This window comes from Onychostruthus taczanowskii, unplaced genomic scaffold (genome assembly GCF_017590055.1).
Source record: "Onychostruthus taczanowskii isolate IOZ18803 unplaced genomic scaffold, ASM1759005v1 scaffold30, whole genome shotgun sequence".
Classification (NCBI taxonomy): Eukaryota; Metazoa; Chordata; class Aves; order Passeriformes; family Passeridae; genus Onychostruthus; species Onychostruthus taczanowskii.
In genome coordinates, this window is record NW_024500350.1 from 4483597 (window position 1) to 4507046 (window position 23450).

Here is a 23450-nt window from a genome sequence, read left to right on the forward strand (position 1 = left end):
ACACAAGAAACCAGGGAACAGGACAGAGAATAAACAAATTGGCAAAGGAGTATGTGTGAAAGATGATAGGTAAACAAGAGCCAGAGAGGCAGGAATTGCCAAAACCAGAGCTGGAATTTACTACAGTACGTTATATGTATAAAAATGTGCAAGAAAGAATGAGTGTGAGGACAAAGGAACATACACTTTCATATGTTTGGGGGTTTGGTTTGGTTTTTATTTTACCTTTCTCACTGAATAGTTTTGACTGTATGAAAAAACTACCCCATTGTCTTGTTTCAGGGGAAGAGTCACTTTACCTGCCTTTCGAGTAAAGGATTTCTAAAACGAGAGCGCATACAGGCGTCAGAGTTAGCCATGTTGTCATGTTACTTTGGGTGGAGATCCCAATCCCAGCTATCCAATCTGCCTGGCTCCATTGCTGCATCAGTGGATGGAGACCTGGTATTATTTGTTCCTTTTGTGGGACTGTGAACAGTCTAAAGCGCAGCTTTGTCTTTTCTGATGGCAACAGCTTTGCCATTGTTGCAAGTGAAGTCAGGCCCCACGTCAGTTTCTTCACTCCGAACTTCCCACCCGGTTTCTAGTGGGAAAACCCAAATGTTTTCCACAAGCACGGGCAGGCGGTGCAGAACAGGGAACATCCCCCAGGGGTGTGGATGGAGGGGAGCTGCCCGCCGGACATCGCGTCCTGGGACGGGCGCTCCCGGCGCGGCCGCTGCGGGCACCCGCGCCGGCTTTGGAGAGCTGGGTGGACGCTGCCACCTATCGATGGATGCAGGAGCGAAACCCCGACCTTACAGCGAGCTCCCCATCCAGAAACGTCCCCATGGCTGGGAGGAACGAGCAGGATTTGCTGCATGGAGTTAATGGCCAACGCAACGCTAAAAACAGCAGTGGTGTGTAGAGCTGAGAACAACCCAGGCTGAAGGTTTGGGGGACTGTGTCACTGAATCAGCCAACTTGGGGGGCCTCTTCAAACAAAGTGTAGTACTGAATGTACATCTTCCCAAAAACACGCAGCTTTGGCAGCAGTAAGAGCAAGAGCAGCTGGTGGGATCGGCTGTCCTTGTGTGCTGCAGGCAGGGAGCTTTCAGACTCACCAGTGATGGAAGGAAAACCTGTGGCAGCAGGTTAAGGGAGCAGGGTCAGTACAGCCAGCAAAACGCTCCGTGCGGCTATGGAGACTGGAATGCAAGGGCAGTAAGAACTGGATGACTTCTCCGTCCTCTGATGGAAGCATCAAAGGCTGAGGATGGGCAGGTTTCTGCAGGAGATCAGGCTAAAGGATCTTCTTCCACGTGTTTCATCAAAAACCCAGGGTCTGTTACTTCTGAATGTCTTTTAGTCTTCTTCATTTCCAGAACTGGATGCAGGAGCCTCTCACAGTTACTTATAAACATTGAATAGTAATTTTTAATAATTTAGTTTTTATCATTTTATAAATGTATTATTACTTTTTTTTACCTTACTGAGCATTGTTTTGTGTCTTCTGAATTTTGAACAGGCTAATTAAGAATTTATATTCATAGGTCAAGAAGATTATAAATATATTTTCTTGAGGCAAAAAAGCTAATTGTATTTCACAAGAACTAGGCTTGGGCAAGAAAACATTTTAACTTTTCCTACTCTACTAAGTACTGTTTGGGTAGAAAAAGGACTAAGCATTTAAAAAAATCAAAATGGCAATTGTAAAAGGGCTGCTTTCCACAAAGCTGAAGGGAGAAAGCAGAAGATAGAAATATTGAACCACAATGAGAAGGTGCTAGAAATGTTTAAGAATAGACTGATTTCTGGAAATTCACTCTACATTTTCCCCTTAAAACAGCTGGAAATTGAGAATTCCTTTACAAGTGAGTTGCATAGGTGAGGTCTATACAGGCAAAAAAAAACCCAAACAACTTAACTGGGGACTTTGACTTAGAAGAATCATCCATATTTAGCACAGCACTGAAAATGGAGTTCCTAGGCTTACATTTATTTTAAACTGATTTAGACATTTCAGATTTTCAGCATGTTTTTTTCCAGATAGTATCTCAGTGTTAGAGAGGTATTTGGTGGTTTTTGAAAGATTTCCAATTCCCTCCTGTTGGCAAGGAGCAGTGACCTCAGTCAGCTCTCTGACTAATGATCCTTGGAAGGAGCAGAACAAAAGAGGGAATCCTGTAAACGGAGGGCCTGTGATTTTCAAGGTACAGGAGAAGGAATGCTGTGCATAGAATATAGTAATAGCACTTCACAATTCTCTGCTGCAGCAAAGTATGTAACTATTTGCATTTGATATTCTCATTATGCCCTATAACTATATGCATTTGATATTCTCATTATTTGCATTTGATATTCTCATATGCCCACACGTCTGTGTGCATGTTTACACACACATGTACAGGCAGGCACGTGTGTTGATAGAAAACACCCAAAGAATGGTTTGATCCATATCCAGATTGGTTTAAAAAATAGATTAGCTTCAAGTTCCATGGCATACAAACATCAGGCCCAGGACTACATTTTAGCTTCAGCTACTTGGGCAAAAGAATGCCCTTGGGTTTGAGGCACAGCACCCGTAGCTGAGGTTTGAAGTGTGGGAGAATCAGGCTGATCAACAGTTTTTGGGAGGTTTCCAACATTTTCCAAAAATCATGTCTGAATAAAACCAGGGAAGAAAATTCAGCAGATTGTAAGAGTAGCTCTGGTATCTCTTTAAAAATATCCAAAATACTTTTTCTGTAGATATTAATGGTCACTGGCTAGGACCCAGGAATTGGCATGTTTTGGTTCTTTTCTATTATCCAATGTTGCACTGGAGTGTTCTGATTGCATGAATTTAACCCAGTGGACCGTCTAGAAGGATAACAATTTTCTAGGCTGTTGTTTATCTTTGATTACCACCTCCATTGTTTTTAGAATTCTGTATATGGGTATTTTAAATATTCCACATTTGACTCTGTAACATTTTTTGTGGGTTTCTGTGGGTTCCAGCAATTGCATTTTTTGCCCTATAGTAAAAAAAAATGAGATTTTGAAATATCACTATTCTCCTATTTTGGAATCTCCTAATGCAGACATTACAGGATCTGCTTTAGCATCCGTAGAGTGTGCTTTTGTTATTCATTTAATAATCTTTTTGAGGTGTAACCTGTTCAGGCTGGGAGCTTTCCAATGATGTTGCAGATGTCCCACAGCTATGGCTATGCCTGCTGCTTTTGTTGCTATGATTGCAGTCGGCTGTAGTGGTAGCTTGCTTGGAGAAAGAAGAAACAATACATCACATGCAACAAGCACTACTGCACTGTGATTTTTACCCCTTCCTCTCACTGTTTTTTAGCATAAAACCAACTGCTTGAGGATGGTTGCATCAATGTCTTTTTGCTCATACTGCATGGCAAATTAATTACAATCGCAGTTTTGTTTACTCTGTAAGAAATTATTTTTTCTACTTGGACGCTGTGCTGCTGATCAGTTTTAAAGGCTACAAGCTAAAAGCACACAGAAGTCATGGCATCTCTCACATGGAGACTTCACATACTAGTCACTCCTACAGCTGCAAAGGTAACTGGGACAGAGTTAAGGCAGCAAACATTCTACCTGTGATACAATACTACTTGCTTTAAATACTGTTCTGCTCTGAGGTTTTAGCAGCAATCTTGGACTTCAGTAATTACTAGTAATAGGCTTTTTCATATCTGATCATTCATGCAGTGTAAGGAAGAGATTTACTCATTCTGCCCAGAGGCTGAGCCAGCAGAGACAGCAGAGCTAATGTGATTCATTCAAGGAAGAGTGGGGACAATTACCAGCAACTTGTTCACGTTTTGCCTTGGATAGCCCAAGCTGGTAAGTCTTTAATTTAATTTAACTCTTTAATGCACATATTCCTAATTATTAGTTTCAAGTATGATTGATTCATAAACATACATTGCTGAGTGGTTTCTCAGCTGTTGTGTTTTCCTAAAATCCTAAGAGAATGCTTTTACAGCTATGCTGTGCCCCACCAGTGTACCTGTCTATAGAGTGTAGCATATATGTGCCACAAACAACAGAGAGTGATCTATAATTTAGGCATTTCTTTTTCTTTCTCTGCAACATGCTTTTGAGGGACATGAATATTAGATCAGTATTTGACAATTAAAAAGGAAAAAAAATCACAAGTCTTTTGTAAAGATAACTATTTTATATTCATTTGTATTTGAATTTGGTTTTTAAAGGACCCTGGTGATGGGGAATAAAACGGCTCAGTGCTTAAGTGCAAGTAGAAATTCAATCAGAAAGATGAAGCTACAGGATGTGCAGAATGAAATATGAAATATAACCAGGGAGACCTTGGTCCCTGGTTTGGTTCCTAGCTGTAGCACAGTGACTGTCACACAGACTGGTTTGATGGGTATTTCCAGGGCAGGGCAGTAACTGTTTCCCCAGAGATCTGCTGCAAGACTTTTGTGCTTTTTAGTTCTTGGAAATGAAAACTGCTGTTAATTATGTCTGGTTATAAGGGGAGCTGCTGTTGTTATTTTTTCTAGTCCTGCCTTTCCCAGTAAAACCTGGTGCTGTGCTGCCTGTTGCAGTGCTCACCTTGCTGTGGGGGTGCAAATTAGATCACACAGGGCTACTCCAAACCATATGGAGAGGTTCTTATGTCATCCTGACCCATGTCAGCTTTGTGCAGAGGCTTCCACAGATGAAAATCTCAAATGGGGCTCTTCTGCATATCTTCTTTTTTCTAAATGATTAATCTTCCAGCTGCTGCAAAAATTTTAGTTCTGACAATGACACATCCTCAGGCTAAGTGCATTTCAGCAGGGGTATTTGTTGTTTCAATCAAGACAAGGCACATTTCAGGTCTTCACCTGATTGTTGAGGCAAGGATTTGGTTGTAAAAGAAATAAAATTAATAACTTTTTTAAGGAGCCTAAAAATGCTCTCATGAAATAGTTTATTTCTGTAAAAAAAATAACAGCATCCAAAAAACCTTGTTCTTTCCATCACAGAATCATGTGGATCGAGCTGTCTCTTTTCTTTATTTCTTATTATGCTTTTCACCCACAATTTTGCCCCATCTCATTCCCATTGCTCTACTGTGAGTAATTTCTACAGCCTAATAAGATCCTACTTCCAGAAAGTTTTAAAGAATATTCTACTTGCCTTTTTTTTTTTCATTTCATACCTTGTATGTGACTAGGAAGGATGCTAAGTGTGATAATCTGCAGTGGCATTTTGCACTTTACTGTTCAGTACACTGGTGAAAAATTCAGTTCGTTCACATCATGTCGTTCCAGCTATTGCTTTATTGTTCCACAGTTATTCCCTGCACTTGTTTGGGATATTGGTGGTGAGTATACAGGAATCTATGTTTCAAGTCATTTGTGATTCACCAATTCTGTGTGGATAGCAAAGTTGCCATCTGTTTTATTGTTAAATAGCTGCAATTTCAAGAGTGTTTGCTTAGCTTCTCTGTAGATTCAACTGCTCTTGACTTCACAGAAACATTGATGGGATTATAAAAGATTCTGTTCTCTTCTCCCATCAGTGTCAGACTATGGACCTGCTCTGGCTTTTTACTGACAAAGCTTCCAGGTGTGGCAGGGGCACGCCATGGTTACTGTCCTGGATGTTGTTGTTTAGGTGGTTACTAACACACTTGTTTTCTTCTGAATGGATAAATCCTGGTTCATTGACCAGATCAAGGTGGGAAGGACTCCAGCTACCCCAAGGAACAGTAATATCTAGAATCAAATTATGTTTAGTCACAGTCCATAAGAACAGTAAGCCGTGCCATGGGAAATAGGCTTGGTAGTTAACTGCTCTGAAATTTTTCTGGGTTGGTGACACAGATTAGCACCCCAGTGATGCCTAAATTTGCTTTGGTTCAAAGCCTACACCAGCATTCTAGAATGCTGTAATAGAGGCTCCAGTTTCTTTTTACAGTGTACACACTGAAACAGAGAAAACAGCCCTGCCAACTGTCTGAGTTTCGAATGTGTATTGGGAGAGGTGTCACTAGAGCACCTCTCCCAAAGAGTGATTTCCTGGAAAACTGTCCAAGAACTGACAGGTTCTTCTCCTTTACTTGCTCAGGTTAGTATTTTCTCATAAAAGAAAATGCTGCTGTCAAGTTGTTCTCTGTAGAAATTTGAGATTCTGGAAACAACTTCTCCATTCTCAAGAAAAGCTTGAACTTGATGACTTCCAAGAGATTCTGTGAAAAACATCTGGGCAACTGAGTTTAAGAAGATGGAGACAAATACACTTCCTGCATTAGTGAAGGCTGTAGATGAGATAGGGCTTTTTTTGGAGTCTGGCTGGTAAAATTCATTTTTTTTGTAATTATTTAAATCCTTGAGAGTATTAAAGTAAGCAAGCAGGTAGTTTGGTCTAGTGAGACGGGGAGAACTTTGTCAGCCTGGAGAACACTGACAGAGGCATAAGTAATACCAGGCTTTCTTGTTTTGTTTAACTAATACCACAATAGGTAGGAGAAGTCCTATTAAGTAGATGTTCCTAATTTCTTTAATGTATACTTCCTAAATATCTACACAGCCCCTCAGCAAATTCCCATATTGGCTTCATGAACCTTGTAACCTCTCTTGTGCCACTCAGATGTGCTCAGCCTGTTGCTTTTCAAATAACAACCCATAATCCCAAAGCAGACAGTGCAGAGGGCTGACCTGCCTTTGAATTAAGAATTGGTTTGGTGAACTCTTCATTGTCCTCATCTTGAGGGTGGTTAGGTTTGTGTGGCAAATACAAACTCTTCTTTCTATCCTGTGTTCACTACCAACTGTGTGTTAGTATTTGTGTGTGGTATTTGGTGTTCAAAACTTGTAGCCTAGGAATCAGATTATTTTGGGAAATTGAAACTTCCTTTACAAAAATGCCTATGGCACTCCCTGCCCTATTTTTATTCACTATTTGGGTCTGTGTTTTGACCCATACTTTATTGATGAAAAGAAGAAGTTCTTGAAAACAGTGGTAAAGGGAGAAATTTATGAGGGACAATCTGTAGCACTGAGTACTAACAGAAATGAAAGTGTTATTCTAAGTAACTGAGAATTAAATTATTATTAAATTTGGTAACTTCGTGAGTTTCTTTAAAAGTCTAATAACATAGAAAAGTGGGAGGTGGTTAATCAGTTTACTCCACAAACTCAGAGAAAACCAGTCAAAAATCCTTGCAGTATTGCTGTCTCCTGAGTCCCAGAGAGCTTCTTATCATTTCCACACTTGCACATTTATTTCAGGAGTGCAGCTCACATAATTCCCTTTTGATTGCACCCACTGTTGTTCTAATGTAACAAAGTCTTTTCATCCCATGTGACAATTGTGTTGACTCTCTTCCTTCAGAGACTTGGTCTCTCTTCAGTACCCCAGGAGCATGGAGAATATGTGAAATTAATTGTAATGAGATACTTTTATGCTCAGGGTGCTCACCACAGTGTACTGTAAGAAAGTAAGATGTAGAAAGTTTAGGAAACCTGAGTGATGTCTTTAATCTTAAGGACAAATACCTGCCAAAACCAGCCTCCACAGCAGGATGACTGTTTAGTAAAGAATGCTTTTACTGGAAATAGTCCTTAAAGTCTGCCATCCAATTTGCTCAGAAGAAGGCTGAAACCATTAGAACAAAAAAGAATTTGTATCATAGTACCAAAAAAAATATTAAAGATTATTTCCAGAAAAGATGCTCTGAAAAGGTAGCCAGGTTTACTATTACAACTGTGAAATCTCCTAGAGAGGCATTCTGCCTTATATATGTGTACACACTTGTCAGGGGAAAAGGAATATGCAAAGAAATGGTGCATTTTTGCCACTTTTTCACTTAGAAATCCATAGGGATAGTTTCCTTTGCCTGCAGTTGGGTCAAATCTGATTCTTAGTTTCCCTTCAGAAAGGCAAAATTATTTCCACATAATGGATTTCCAGAGTTAAATATTAATTCAATTTTTCTTCATACAGAAAAATGAATGTAATGATAGAGCATAGAAAGTATTGTTTAATTATGAGATAATATGTAAATCCAGTTAGGTGAGGCAGTCAGAGAGGTGGCAGTCAGAGAGGTAGCAGTCTCTCTTGGAAGGGTTTGTACTCTAAATGGACAGGGCAAACACAGAGCAGGATAAAGTAATACAACAAATAGACACAACCAGTGCCTGCCTACTACATGAGGAAGAAGCCACTCATTAGAAACTGCCCATAGCAACATTTTCTTTTGGGTGCCTTTCTTTTCTGATACCTGTATTACCATAACTCACTCTGAAAAAGTATTGTTTCCCTCATTAATTGAAACTCCTCGTCCTTATATGAATTGGCAAATTATTCTGAGGTGGTCTGTTTTATTTTTCTGTTTTTAATTCTCTGTGTCCATAGATATCCATGGGTCTAATTCCATAAAGAGCAATTTGCCGCTGAAAAAGCCCCAATTGTGCCGCTGTGCAGGAGCTGCGTGTGAAAGTGATTTTAGACACAGCAGCCTCACACTGTGTTTCGGTGACACACTTCTGATCCATGATGTCGGTGCGGAAAAACCTCACTAAACGGCTGCTGTTTTCCTTTTAGAAAACCCCGGCTGAGAATGACCCAGCAAATGCACAACCTGAGCCTCCTGCAGAGCAAAAAGCACAGCATGCCCTCGTCGCCCAGCGCTGCCAAGCGCCTGTACCGGAACCTGTCGGAGAAGCTGAAGGGCAGCCACACGTCCTTTGACGAGGCCTACTTCAGGTCCCGCTGCGACCGCCTCAGCCTCCGCAAGGCCTCCATGGTAACGCCCAGCCCGCCACTGCCTCTCCGCTGTCTCCTCAGTGTCCTTCATCAGCTGGCCTTTCATCTGTTCCACCCTCATCATCTCGCTTTGTTCCCTGACGAGTGCCGTGTGTTCTTCCCAGCCTTGCCGTTAATGACCCTTTGTCAAAACAGAGTTTGACCTTCTTGAAGGGTAAAGACAGGCTACCCGCTCAAGTGGTGGTGCTTTATTTTAGGAGTAAGGTTGTAACTTGGCACTTACATGACAAAACGTGAATTAAATCTATAGATGCAGGTGTTTCTCTTACAAGAAAAGAATAAAACATGTTTTGAGAAAAGTGAAGATGGATTTTAACAGAAGTTCCCATTTTTCCAAACGACAGAGCAAATGGAACTTTCAGGCATGACAGATAAATGTAAGGCTACTACCAGACTGTGGTGATGGTCAGTAGATAACACCATGGAAGAAAGAGACCACATGTGAAGGAGTCTGGCCTGGGTACCTCCATCCAAATCCCAGCCAAGCACTCTGGTACCAGCACAGTAAAATACAGAAACACCTGCTGGGATTAACCCTCACAAGGGCTCCCACTGCTGCGAGTGCTAGTGAAGTTACACAGCCCCCAGTGCATACTTTTTGGGGGATGGACTTTGTCTCTGAAATAACAGTCCAATGTAAATTCAATGTACAACAGAATCTTTTCTCCTTGCTGGAGGAAGATGAACCTGCTTGTGGATATTGCCAAAACAAAATAAATCCTGCTTTTTCCTAAATAGGAAAAACAAACACATTCTTCAACTTCTCTGCATTATTTAAGGAAAGAGTTTGTCTCCACTTCTGATGAGCAAAGTCTAATGACATTGTCTGAATGCACCAGGAGATGCCCCCTGGAGCCAGCACTCTGCTGCACTCAATCAGATGCTTAGTGCATTGCAGTATGGCTGGGTCGGATAACAAAAATATCACATTTTGTCAGAAGGACACTCTAGACTCCTTTAATACTCACAAGTTATGTAAGAGACGTATTATATAAATCAGTGCAAGAATTAGAAATTATTTTTAATTCAATTAGCTGATGCTGTCCCCTAGGATTGTGCTTTCCCAAAGTCAGAACACCCTTGCATGACCTGTGGAGACTGTTGTCTCTCTCCTATGAAGAAGAACCATGACCTGAAGGAAGCAGGGGACCATGGCTGCTTCCTCTCAGCTCTTCCAGAGCCAATAGATTCTTGTTTCATAAGAGAAGCCTGAAATTCAAACAAGGCTTGTGAGCTGAAGGACAGCCTTTTCATGGTAGTCAGCAGCTGTGCTATTGAGGCTGTGGGTTTCCAAATGCTTTTCAGTTTGTAGGGATGATTTGAATTCAGGCCTCAAAGTATGAACTGTGGGGAAAGATTCTTTAGATGAATTTTTTTAGCCACTATCTTATCTTGTCTTTTTTTTTTTTTTTCCCAACTTCAATTTCAAGCATGACTGAGGGAGTGAAGGAGGAGGACAAACCAGCCCTGGGGACATGCCAGAGCAGACTGACATGCAGGCTGAATGAATGCCAGTCTGTGAGCATATCTTCTGACCAGTGTTTATCTAAATACACCCTTCAGATTACATATTCCTTCAAACATGGGCTCTTCTGTCACACTTCACTAATAAGAAGAGAAATTGCCAGTGAGCTGAGCCAAAGGATTGAGGAGCAGGGCACTGCTTCTGGGGGCCAAGTCTTCTGCTAACCTTGAGCCAGTAACTCAGAGCCTCAGATCTGTCCCTTTTCACTCTGGTCTGTCAGCAGTGGGAGTGCCTATTCCATCAGCCATCATCATTAGGAGACTTTATTTTATGTTGTGTGCATGGAGATCTAATGGGACACAGACACATCTGTGCTAACTTTGTTCCCCCAGCCTGGGAATTTGTTCCCACTGTCCTGGGAATGTCACAGCTTTTGTCACTGATAAAAGCCCAGCAGAGAAACCCCCAGGTATCACCAGTCTGGGGAGTCAGCTAGTGTCCACAACAGGCAGTGAATAGACTCCCCCTGAACTTGAGACGCTTTGGATCTCATTCTATCCATTCTGCTTGTTGTTTTCCCAGTTTTCCCTAGAAATAAACAGCAAGAAAACTATTAGTGAAGGGGTAGAAATATTCCAGGTTAAGTTGCTAGCTCATGTATTTTCTAATAATTGAGTTTCTGCGCTGCTGAGCTAAGTCAAGGAGTAAAATCATGTCTCCAGACAAGTGAACAACATTTGTTAGAATTTGTTTTCTTTCAGCTTTGGCTTGTGAAGAGTTTTCTTTCCACTCTCTCTTGCTGTGCAACACTTTCCATTCAGTAAATTGTTGTCTTGCTGCAGACATAGCAATGTCCCAAAATAGCTTTATTCTTGAACTCATGTTTATCAAAACAAGTCTTTGCAGAAACTACTTTACCACTTTTTCCAACTCCAGTAGTACATAGTGGACTTTTTCAGTCAAACTTAGAGCAAATAGCTTGAAAGGGGCACTTCATTTTAATTAAGCTACATAAGATTGCATTTCTAAACACTCTGGCACTGAATCACTTACTGGAACATGGTTATTACTTACTGCAAAGCAATACTGTAGTTCTTTTCAGTATATACATTTGTGCATCACAGTAACACCTAAATAAATTAATCACATAGCACAGCTGTCCAGCTAATGATTAGAGGCTGCCGGACTGAGTCAAGGAAAAACTGCTCCTAAACTTCACCCAATCACTTTTAAATGTGATTAAGTTTTTTCTTTGAATTCAATGCTTTTGTCCTTTCAGAGCAGAAGAAAGTTATCTAGTAAAGGTAAATGGTTGCTCTTGTTGGTATTTGTGACAATATCAGCTGGACTAAAATAGAGCACTGGGGTCTAAAAATATTACTCCTTATACTTGTTTGGATTTTTTATCCCAAGGCTGCAGATGTCTGAAACATGCTGCAATACTAGAGAGTCCTCTACATGGAATGTGATAAGCTTTTTGCTGCAAACTATATAATTTTCAAATATATTTCTGGTTTCTGTGTGAAATCAAATAGCTGGGAAAAGTTGGTCAGATGTGTAGAATGTTTTTCTGGACTTGGAGAGCTGGGCTGGATGCAGACTTCCAAATGGGGCAGTACACTAGCAAGGGTGAATATGTAATAGATACTTTGCTGCCTCTCCAGGATGTTTTTTGACTGTCTAGCAGAGTTTGAGGTGCTCTTCTATGGATGATGGATGCACACATGACCATTTAGAAAGGCCACATCACAGCTGCCATGATTTTACACTCCTTGGAGTTACAAGACTGCCACTGTATTTCAGCCTATTGCTTGTGTCTGAATTGCTCATTTGGAAAACCTGATATTTGCAATTTGATCTTGTAATTGTCTGGATTGGATGAAGCAGCTTATAATAGTCATGTTGTTTCTCATTTAAATCAGTGCAGCTTTTTCAGTCATATTTCTAATGAAATGAAGAAATAGAAATTTGCTAGTATTTTTTTTCCCTTTTGGTGAAATGTTCTTGCCAGCAGGTCAGTTGGCAAGAGCGTTTACAACAAATTTAACTTAAGCATGGGCTTAGACTCTGCTCAGCAACTTACTTAGGGCCAAAATTTCACAAATACTTCAGATATTTCATTTGGCAAGCACAAGTCTGAAGATGCATTTTCAAAGGCACACCAGCAGGTCGAAATCGTGATAATTAAAAAAACCCAGTTTAAATCAAAATTTTTTAAAAAATTTTACAGCAATCTGACGGATAGGTAAAATCTGTTAAGGGCTGTGTGGGTGTGTATTTAAAAAGTACAAAATGCTTTTGTCTGACATAATTTGGGTTACTTTCAGCTATAATAGTGAAGTTGGCCATCTCTCTTTTATTATCATGTGATAGTGAATTTTTAGCTTATATAATGCAAGAAACTTCTGAGATGTAGTACAAGATTTCCTGAGTTTCTCACAAAATTTGAATTAAAGCCAAATAATGATATTGAGCACTTAAGGTAGCACTCTACAAATGCTAACTCATTTAACTTTTGTGTACATATGTAAAGCAAATTAAAAGATAATTACTTATTATGGTTTTAAAAAAAGGGAAAATCATGTGTGTACACAGTGCCACAGAAGGGAAAATGTGAAGAGAGAAATAACTACCTTCCTGTCCTGAGTGAGCACCACGGCCTTTCACTCAGTAATACCATCAGCTTTACATTTTGTTCTGCCCCCAAACTGTTTCCAAAAATGAACTTAACTAAAAGAAACGCAGACCAATGCAGTCATTTCGTTTCCTTCAACCAATTCCCTTTGTAATATGCTCTTTATTAATCCACTGCTAAATAAGTAGATTTTCATAGCTGTGATCAGTTACAAGAGTAATATGCTTTCAATTGTTTTCTGATTGGATCAAAATCCAGATGATTCTGAAGCATAATTATCCTGTACTCCCACAAACAACACTGTGGAAAAAGTTCCAGTAACAGTAGGAAAGGAATTTGAAATGGACATTAACAATGATTAAATTAATGCTGTTTAGAATGCTGATGTAGAAGAGTTGGTGAATGTATTTCTAGAGGCAGGTGTCCCTGCCTATGGCACGTTGTTGGCACAAGTTGGTCTTTAAGGTCCCACCCAGCCCAAACCATTCTGTGATTTTCTGATTTTACATTTCTAATAATTTCCATGAAAAAAAGTCTATCAGTTCACAATTCTGTATCATAATAATGAAGTCTCATGGAGTGAAGAGCAAGCTTTCTTTTTGGTCTGTACTTCAAACATCAGTGCTCTCTGTATGCTAATTTTGAGTGCACAATACAGTGACATACAGCTGTTAAATCAATATCACTGATGAGTGGAGCTGAAGACTTACAGAAGTATCAGAATCATACCAATAATTAAAATATTTTGTAATTATAATTACCTAAAATTCTTTTGATTTCTAGCAAGAGCATTTCATCATTTCAGAATACAGGCAAAACACCAGAATAAGCGTGAGGTCTCTGGTATCAAGATTATAAAGGTGTTACATAAGCCAGACTGCAGATGTGTGGAACTACTGGAATAATAAATATTCCTGCATTGCAGTAAAAATTTCTGACATTTTAAAGTTTTCCCTTACAACAAGAGAAATATGTGCTCTCTTCTTTTCTAAAATTTTCTGGACATGTGCTTTGCCTAATGACAGTGTATGTCCTTATAAACCAATTTTATCTTGATCAAAGGCATTAAAAAAGAATGGCAAATAGAACTGCTTACCAATCAACTGTCCCTTTTTCTGAGATTTTTTTATCTTATACCAACCCTGGAGTGTGGCCTAAGTATCTGATTATAAAATTAAACCTGAATCTTACCATTTGGAGAAGAGTCTAAACACAAGAATGTGACAGAACCCCATGAACAGCACTGATGTTTAAGTCATATCTTTTATTCTACATGGAAACCTACAGAAAAATATTTCTCCAGCATGAGCTGTTCTGTACTTCAGTGTCTACAAGGTGATTCCCAAGTCAGCATTATTGTCCCAGATTTGCATTATTGCTGCATAGCTCATCTCACCCTTAGATTGTCATCTTAACATAAGTATCTCATTTCTTTACATTGGCAGTTTGGGGTACAGGGCACTTCTGCACGCTTGTCCTCCTGTTCTGCTGATCCCCAGTATTCAGCACTGATGGGGTCCGTACTAAAACTTTTAGCTAACATCACCTTTGCAATTTCTTAGTGTGGTACCAACATTTCACATACAAAGAGTAGACCAGAAGACCCCTGTCAGACCTGAAAGTTTTGGAAGACACTTTTAACTTCAAGCACAGTGAAAAAAAGCTCCCGTAGAACTGATCAAATTCCAAGGTGGAGATGGGGACTGCAGTTTCCAGAACTGTTTGGAAACCCTCAGTCCATGTGCTTTAGAAGGAGACACAGCTGTTCCAGCAGGTCAATGCTTTTTCACTGAGATTAGACACAGATATGCCCAATAAAACTATTGATAAATTGATATTTTAAAAAGAAAATGAAGTTTTAGTGTGGTTGAAATGTTAACTTCTAATCACAGTAGAAGATGGTTTCGGTTCAATATGTATTTCATGGAATAACGAGTGCATTCTGTGATGAGAATTTTCTCAGTGGTTTTGGGACACAGGGAGCTGGTTTATACTGTGTATCTGAATCTCTGCTCTGAGCCCTCCTTGACTTGCTGGGCCTCTTGCTCCTGCTATTTCATTCCAAAGAGGGAAAAATCCTGTCACGTAATTATGGCAATGGGACACTGGGAGAGAATTTAAAGAATCTTGGCAAATAACTTGTCATTACTGCAGGCTCCAGAAGGATGTTCTCATAAAAGAAACCTGCAGGCCCTGCTACTCTCCTGCACCTGCTTCTCCCCAGCTCAATTAGGAAACAACAGGGGCCTTTGTGTTGTGCCATTCTTTTATCTCCTTGACACTGGTAAGGAAAAGGTTCAGTGGTTCTCCCTGCCTGAGAGTTGGTGCCGTGGAAGTCCTCAGGTTTGGCTGCTTGTTCTCTCTGCTGCTCAGACATGCACACTGGACAGTCCATTTTTTCAGTCCCATTTCTACTTCTGTTTTTAAGGCCTACAAATTTCAAAGTTTTTTCTAGTTACAACTTAAATGCAACAATACGGGCATCTAGAAATTACTGAGGTGGTAGAATGAGCACACTGGGTCACGCTGGAACTGGGAAGGTTTATCTGCAGAACTGCTTGATTTAGATTTTCATCATCTGATTGTAGTTTTGTACTTGAAATTTTGAGTTTGAAAAACTCAGTAGTCCAAAGCTCTGCCAAAATTGTAGCATATCATCCAGTTTCACACCACAAACATAATGTTGCTCATACAGTTTGATTACAGGACAGATGTCTAAATAAAAATGTGTTTGTTTCATATGGGTTTGAATCTCACTTGAATCTTCCCACAGACCTGAAGCAATTTCAAGCACTCCAGGGGTAGACCATGCTCAGTTCTGCTGCAAACATTTGTCTTGCTGCAAGCTGAGCCTAAGTTGGGGCTGGAGGCACAATATTTTATTTTCAGGAGCAAACTCACAAAACACAAATTTTCTCTATTTTTAAAGCACTAACATTTGAAAAGTTTTACTGAATTTCTGTCTTTATTGACACACAGAATTTCCAGTGCAATGAAGCTATGTTTGAGGCCGTAGAGCAGCAGGACCTGGATGCTGTTCAGATTCTTCTTTATCAATACACCCTGGAGGAACTGGACCTGAACACACCAAACAGTGAGGGACTCACTCCTTTGGATATTGCCATTTTGACAAACAACGTCCCCATTGCCAGGACCCTTCTGCACGTTGGGGCAAAGGAAAGCCCACACTGTAAGTAAAGAACATAAATTGACTTAGATAATTGCTTGTATGAGATCAGTTCTGTTGTTGTTAATGAAAATCAATTACACGACACACAAAAATTGCCCAGTTTTATCATAAAGACGATTACAACAAGAGTGCTGGAGGATATTTGCAGCAATATCTGCTCATTGAATGTGTGCTCAGTAGATTTTTTTTTCTCTCTCTCAGATACACCAACTAATCAATCATGTTGAGCTTCTAATGTGATTAACACTGGGGCAGCTGGGTTAATAGCAATCTTGAGAAAAAAATCTTTAAAAATATGGCAACAGGAACTCAGTGATTCAAAGATTGTGGTTTGGCAGAGTTTGTCATGAAAAACGAAAGGATGATGGGTTGTCTAGACTTTGCTTTTCTTTGATTATCCTTTTGATTTTGGCTACTCTGCCTTCAGGAGGCCGGTTGTATCGAAATCTATCACTTCCATTCCCCACAGACCCCTCACTACTAGTCTTCAAACGGCCTAAAATCCCACTTAAATCAGAATTTCAAAGTTCTACAGAACCAGAGAAAATCTATACAAATAACAGACCTTCTCACTTTACTGGAACACCAATATTGCTTATAACTACATATTGTAGTTATAAAACTTCTTTGTATTCCTTCATGGGCCTTTTTATGCCCAGTTTGTGGGTTGGAGGGTGACTTACCAACCCAATTAATCAACCATATACCATGACACAAACTCTGACGCCTTACGTGGGTCTAAAAATACCCCGATGTAAGAGAATTTGTTTTAAACTGTCAATGCCTATATTTAGGACATTCCCAGCAAGGCTATAATGAGACTGTGTTTGAGCGCTTCGGCCACTGCAGACTCTGCCATTAATTTGAAGTTAGTTAAATTAACAACATTTAGTGCTGGCATGTCAATCTCAGTGCTCCAGGAAATTGCACCTTGAGGCTACTAACATTGCCAGTTTTTTCACTGGAGAGTGTGTGTGCATGTGCATGTTGAGTTTTTTTGCCAGACCCTCAGTGTTGGTACACCTTTATTGCTTTTCTATATCCACAGCACTTATATTATCATTTATTCTGGCCTCCTTTAACCTTCCCTGGAGATTTTTGCATAGTGTAGCTGCTCAGTGAAAAGAGTTTTTTAGTTTTATATTTATTTGTTTATTTTTCTGTCATGGTTCATGACTGAGGCTTTAAAAAAAAGTGTGACAGCATTTAGAGTACATGATTGACTGCTGAAGCAACATTCATTAACCATGACAAATCTAGAGGAAAACACAGTCTTGAGTGTTCTAAACAGCAGTAAAAAAGACTAAACTAATTTTTCATTGACCTCATCTGTAAATAAATGCAGTCTGATGGCGAGCAGGGGCAATCATAAATTAGTATTCATTTCCTGTAATTAATGCAAACATGCCTATGAACACAGAGAATATGAATATATAACCACCTCATTTCCATTTCAAAATATACCCACCAAATTTCCACTTCACTTATCTTGATTTTTAGTTTTTCTGATTGAAATAATGGATGAAACATTCCCAGTAAAAAGCAAATGATCATTTTGTTTGCGTTTCTTACCTGAAGGCTTTGCAGTGGCTGTTTGAGAGTAAAATGCAAAAAGTTATTTTCAGCCCTCAGAACAAAAGTTCAGAGCATCTTTGTGCGTGGCTTCACTCTTGTGGAACTGATGGCAGTCACCTTCTATTTTGTCCAGATTTCTGCTCTGCTTTTCATACTCAACTAACCCTGTTCAAATTAAATCCTGTTTGTATCATCTCAGGGCTGCAGGAACATGATCCAGCACCCAGCAGGAGCATTTTCATTCCTCTGTGGTGGGCAATTGAGCAAGACTTCTTCAGGCTGAATGGGAGGGTAAAATCCTGACTCACCCAGTTTTGGGACTGGACACAGCTTCTGTTAATGTGATTAGAAGTGTACAAGACAGATGCACAGAGTGGGAAAAGGTGAAATGGAGGAATTCCTCATTCCAAGTGCAAACAAAAAACTTCCTTCACAGAAAACCTCTGCTCTTTCATTGTGTATATTAGCTGCAGTGATCCAGCTGAAATTTCATTATAGCTTCTAGCCTAACTCTGTGGAAAAGAGGATCTGGAGGACAGATAGTTTCCATCTGTATCACCTGGATTTCTGCCTGGAACAGCAGCAGATAAAGCAATAGAAAAGTAAAACTATGATCTTCATCTCCACATGGAACTCAGATTGTATAAATCTCAACAGGAACCCAACATCTTTTAAAAACAAAGTAACTAAGATCAGAGAGTAGAGCGTTTAAAATATTAATTTAGTTGGGGAGAAGACAAAGTGTTATCATTTCAGTTATATAATTCATCATATACTCATGGTTTGGCTTGTTCATGTGAACCCAAATAAAAATAAGATTAAAATTCCCACTGGCTGATTGGACATCAGAGACTCAACAAATGTGGATCTGAGCCTTGATTAAACAGATAGAGCCAGATCCTTAGTGAGAACTTGAACCAATGCCAATGCTCAACCACCTGAAGCTCTGGCACATAAAATCTCCTTCCTCAGTCCTGTTGTGCTATCAGATGTGTTGCATGTTTATTGTAGGCATGGATCCAGGAAACCCTATCACCTCTGGCCTCCCAGTAAACAACAGTTCTGAGCATACCAGCAGGTTCCAGGGAGCCTGGCCATATGTCCCTGATGTCCATATGAAGAATGATCAAACTTAAGAAGGATGGCTTCAAGCCAGCTTCTGAAAGCAAAGTCTTAGAGACAAACATTCTTCAAAAACAACCCTTTGGATGTCAGAGGTGTTGAGTAATTCTTTGCTCTCCCGTGGCTGTAAAGATTCCAGGCCACTTTTCACATCAGTAGGGTTATTCTTAGACTCTGCTAAACTCTGGCTGTCACACTGTTATGAGAGACAGAGGCAAAAGTTAAAATGAGAGATTCAGGCTGAATAAAACAAACACCTTTTTTTTTCACTATAAGGACAGTGAAGCAGTGGAACAATCTTCATCCATCCTGGGAAGTTTTCAAGACCAGACTGGATAATACCTTCAGAAACTCAGTCTGACCTCTGGGCTGAGCCTGTTTTGAAGAGGACTGGTCTAGTGAAGGTCCTTTTCAATCTAATTTGTCCCATACAATCCCAGTTTAGAAATAACACATTCATATCCACATACATATTTGCTCCTGTGATATTTTGGTGTGAAAAACCTTTGAGAGCCTTGATGCTTTATTATGGTACTGTTTTATGTCTTCAGAAATGTCTGCTGCTCCTGACTTGTGCAAGTGAATGATGAGTTCAGTCTGTGTAAGATTCCTGCTGTTCCTGTGAAAGACTTGGGGCAACCAATAGCCTGCCTGTCTCTACTTAGCGATTCCTCACTATTGCTAAGAGAAGCCACATGTGCCAGGGCACTGATTATGGTAAAAAGAGGCCCTTTAAATTAAGGCTATCTCAGAGCTCTTCTGCAAAAAACACCAAACACCAAAGTGATTTTTGTGATTTCAGAATTCCTTCTCTTGTGTCTCTTTCCTGCATATTGAAAATCAAATCAATACCTGCATTTATTTTCAAATTAAACATCTTTACAAGTCCTACTTTCTAAACTAGAGATTGAACAATTTTAGGCTAAGAACAACTCTGAAAATAGGACTTGATTCACCATTTTCACTGTACAATCAAGGGGCTTGTTAAGGAACTTGGGCTAAAATCAAACCTATTCTAGTTTGTAACCTATGTGATCTTAATTTTCACCTTGATGTTCACCACAGTAGTTCACACAGAAAATCTGAACTGCTAAACATCAAATTAATATTATTCTGAGCATGGGAGGAAAAAATCTCCATGTGGCAAGCTGCTCACCGCCTGTCAGAGGACTAATTAAATGCTCTGGACAAAACTGTAGCACAAAAAGCTGGAAAGAGATCAATTCTTTACCAGCCATGGACTTTAGGCACAAAAATTTCTTAATTTTCCCAATCAGATCTCTTCTTGTTTGTTGAAGTTTATATATTGTGTTTGTAACCCGTACAATCTCCTTTTTTTGAATGTAAGTTTACTATATTATACCAAAGCAGAGGTTAGAGAGAGGTTATTATTTTAGCTTGGTTTTCATATTCTGACTTACAACAGGTAGGCAATTTCAGCCTAATTAAGACAATTTTAAACATATGAGAAATACCAGAGGAAAAAATGTGGAAAATTTATTCATGTTGTTAATGATATTTAAGTGGCCAGATCTTTAAGGAAAATTAAAATAAATGCAATAATACAGAAACACTGCCAGAATAGAACCTGACACTTTGTTGTTCAGGGTGTTGGTAGCAGTCAGATTAAATGGTGGCTGCAATTCTCCTGGAGTGACAAATGTGGTTCTGTTGAAGCAGTGATCTTGTAGAAGGACTCGCTTTTCCTCTGAAGGTCCAGTGGTGGTTATGGAGGTCTTGTCCTCTGAGAATCCAGTGGGAAAAGGCTGCTGTGGTGTTCCAAACCTGAGTTCATATCCAGGTAGGAATGCTTGGTTCCTCCCCCTGGGTGGAGCATCTCCCAACGGTATAATATAATTTTATCAGTCATGCAGTGACACTCAATGGTCCATTAACAGAAGACATCCCTCAGAGTTATCAGGGATGAGTCATGAAGGAAATAAGGAACTCTGCCCCAACTAGTTTTAACAGCTTATGCAGGTGGTGATAGAAGACACACTTTTGGGTACATCTTACATTGTAACCTAAGATGTGTTCTGAGCACGGCCAAAATTTTGCCAAGCGCTTCCTGTTTCCCTCTCTTCCTGGCAGTTGTGACCGTGGAGAGCAGGTCTGTGCACCTGAGCACGCTGGTGCAGGAGGCCCAGCAGAGAGTGGCGGAGCTATCAGCGCAAGCAGCGAGTGAAGGGCTGGGCACGGAGAGCGCCGAGAGGGAGAAGCAGCTCAAGGGCTGGCAGTGGCGGGCCAGACTCTACCAGCGCATGCAGGCCGGCTACGAGCATGCCCGTGAGTATGTTGCCTTTTTCTCAACTTGGAAATGAAACTCGAGGCCATTTTAGTAAGAAGGTAATAAAAAAGAGGATCTTTATCTGAAGGCCTTCAGGGGCAGTTGTAGAAAGATGACCACAAAAGGCCACCCCTACAGGGATGAGTGCATTTTTATAGGTTTCAGGAAATTAGCGTAATGGATAAAAAGCACCAATTAGGAGGATGAGTGGTGATGCAATTCCATCCCAGGTCAAGCCCTTTCTCTGGAGTGTCCCCCTCAGCACTAGCTGTGCTCGGTCCATGACGTGGATCTCAAGGAGTTGTTCTCAGCCTTGGTTCCAGGAAGAACCAAGACAGCACTGGGACCCTGCACCACGCGGGGCTTGGAGCTCTGGAATTTGTTTTGTCTTTCTGCTTAAGGAAAGGCTATGGAAAAGTACTGGGCAAACTAGCTACTCATACAATAGGCTACAGAGCTCCAAATTTACGTGTGAATACAGGGAACATACAAAACGGAAAAAGGCAAAAATGACACCAAGTACAGGGAACAGCAAAATTCCAGGCAGGAATCTGCAGCTGAGAACCCTCTCCAAAGATGCTGATCCTCATGGCACAGCTGCGAGTGGGAGCTGGAGGAGGTTGGGATGGGGAAACTGAGGCACAAAGGTGAAATGGCCTTTCCAAGAGGGAGAAGAAAATGGGTGTTAGAACAATAAAGGACCAAATATCTGAGAGAAACAAGCACATGGCTCCTTAAGCTGCATAAAATTAATACAACATCCAACATCCCAACTCTTCATTCAGGATGCAATGATTCTGCCCTGCTTATCTTTTTCCACATTTACTCCTGGATCTCATTTAACATGTTCAGAATTTAAAACGGGATGCTGTAGAACAACATATGAATAGGCAGGAAGAGGGATGGAGACACTGGCCTTTTCTCTGTTGCAATTTGATTATTTTTCAAAAGAACTTACTATTTTGGAATGGGATTGTTCTAAATATTTGATCAAGCAGTGAGATTTCATTTTGCACATAAATATTGTGAAAATGTAACCTTAACTTTTATAAGCACTAATTTTAATCTTGGTATGCATTTCATCACCCCAGCCACAAATTGAGTCACTTTAAACAGTTGTACAAGCGAGTCTGTATCCAAATTAAATGGAATTTGGGCCCCAATGAAGAAGTAAACAGGCCTGAATTTTTTTCTAGACACATGGATCTTTTAGCTGTATCCTATGTGATCAAATACAATAATTTCCATTAACATTTAAAAAACACCTTTATATAAATCTACTCACAAATAATTTTTGCAAATTTATTGTATGTTATTTCTTGAAGACAGATGTAGTGCTCCTTCTCTTAGATACTAAATACAGGAAATACAGAAATAGTGAAAGTTAATATACTGACTTTTTAAATCAATCCCAGCAGTAAGTCATGACATTTTTGTGTTTGATTTCTGAATTGAGTCTGATTGATATTCTGCAAATAAAGTTTTTTTTTTCCTTTTCTTTTTTTAAACAAAAATGTTAGACCTCAATTGACAACTGTATTTTGGAATTATTACACCAAAAACAATTGTGAAATTTGCAATTTTTGAATCCCAATAACATAAAAATGTTTTCTGGGTTGTGATAAATTTGAATTTGTTAGTGAAACCATCAAGGTTTCATTAGCTCTTTGTGGTTTTGTCCTTTCCCTCTCCTCTTACCCACCCCAAGAGATTTATAGGGGCTTTTCATTGACATAATTAGCATGGATCTGTTTTATTGGGTTACATATATGCAGGAAGATATTTTTAACCAAAAAGGAGCCAAAAACCATGATAGAAACAAATGGTGTCTGCAGGATATTGTTAGTAGGGTCACTAATTAAAATGCTCAAAAGGCAGAAAACACAAACACCTACAACCCAAAGCTCACAATTGCAGGGTGATTTTCAGTGGGTTCTTTGAAGACTCAGGAACATTGTTTGAATAGGATTTGTTGTGCTGAAGAGCTGATGTTTTCTCTTCTCTCCCAGGAGCCCCCGAGGCGCCAACCAATGTCTGTCTCATGGTAACGAGCAGCACATCACTCACTGTCACCTTCCAAGAACCCCTCAGTGTCAACTCAGCTGTGGTGACCAAGTATAAAGGTACTGGATTTAGACACCTTTCATTCCCCTTAACAATGTATGAAAAATTGAGGGCTAAGTGGCAAAGGTATTTATCTACAAAAGGTTATATTATGATGCAAGTAGTGTTTAAATGTAATTCTTTTCCCAGTAAACAGACAGAGAAGTGGAATTTTCTTGAAAGATTACCCAAGGACAAAAATTTTATTTAAAAAAAAAATAAATTAACCAAAAGCTTTCTCCATGAGTGCTTTGAAGAAGTTTGCTTGACTCACTGTGGTTAAGGCATCAGCTCAATGACT

General features: G+C 39.8%; 1 protein-coding gene across 1 annotated transcript in view; it reads left to right on the forward strand.

Moving 5' to 3' along the window:
• The first annotated feature begins 3751 nt into the window (after nt 1–3751).
• Nucleotides 3752–23450, forward strand: part of ANKFN1 (ankyrin repeat and fibronectin type III domain containing 1) — a 64810-nt gene continuing 45111 nt past the window's right edge. The window contains exons 1-5 of the mRNA XM_041409292.1: nt 3752–3834; nt 8551–8752; nt 15852–16062; nt 20851–21045; nt 23056–23169. Coding sequence (XP_041265226.1) covers nt 8567–8752; nt 15852–16062; nt 20851–21045; nt 23056–23169 — 706 coding nt within the window. The 5' untranslated portion in view covers nt 3752–3834; nt 8551–8566. The remainder of the gene's footprint in view (nt 3835–8550; nt 8753–15851; nt 16063–20850; nt 21046–23055; nt 23170–23450) is intronic.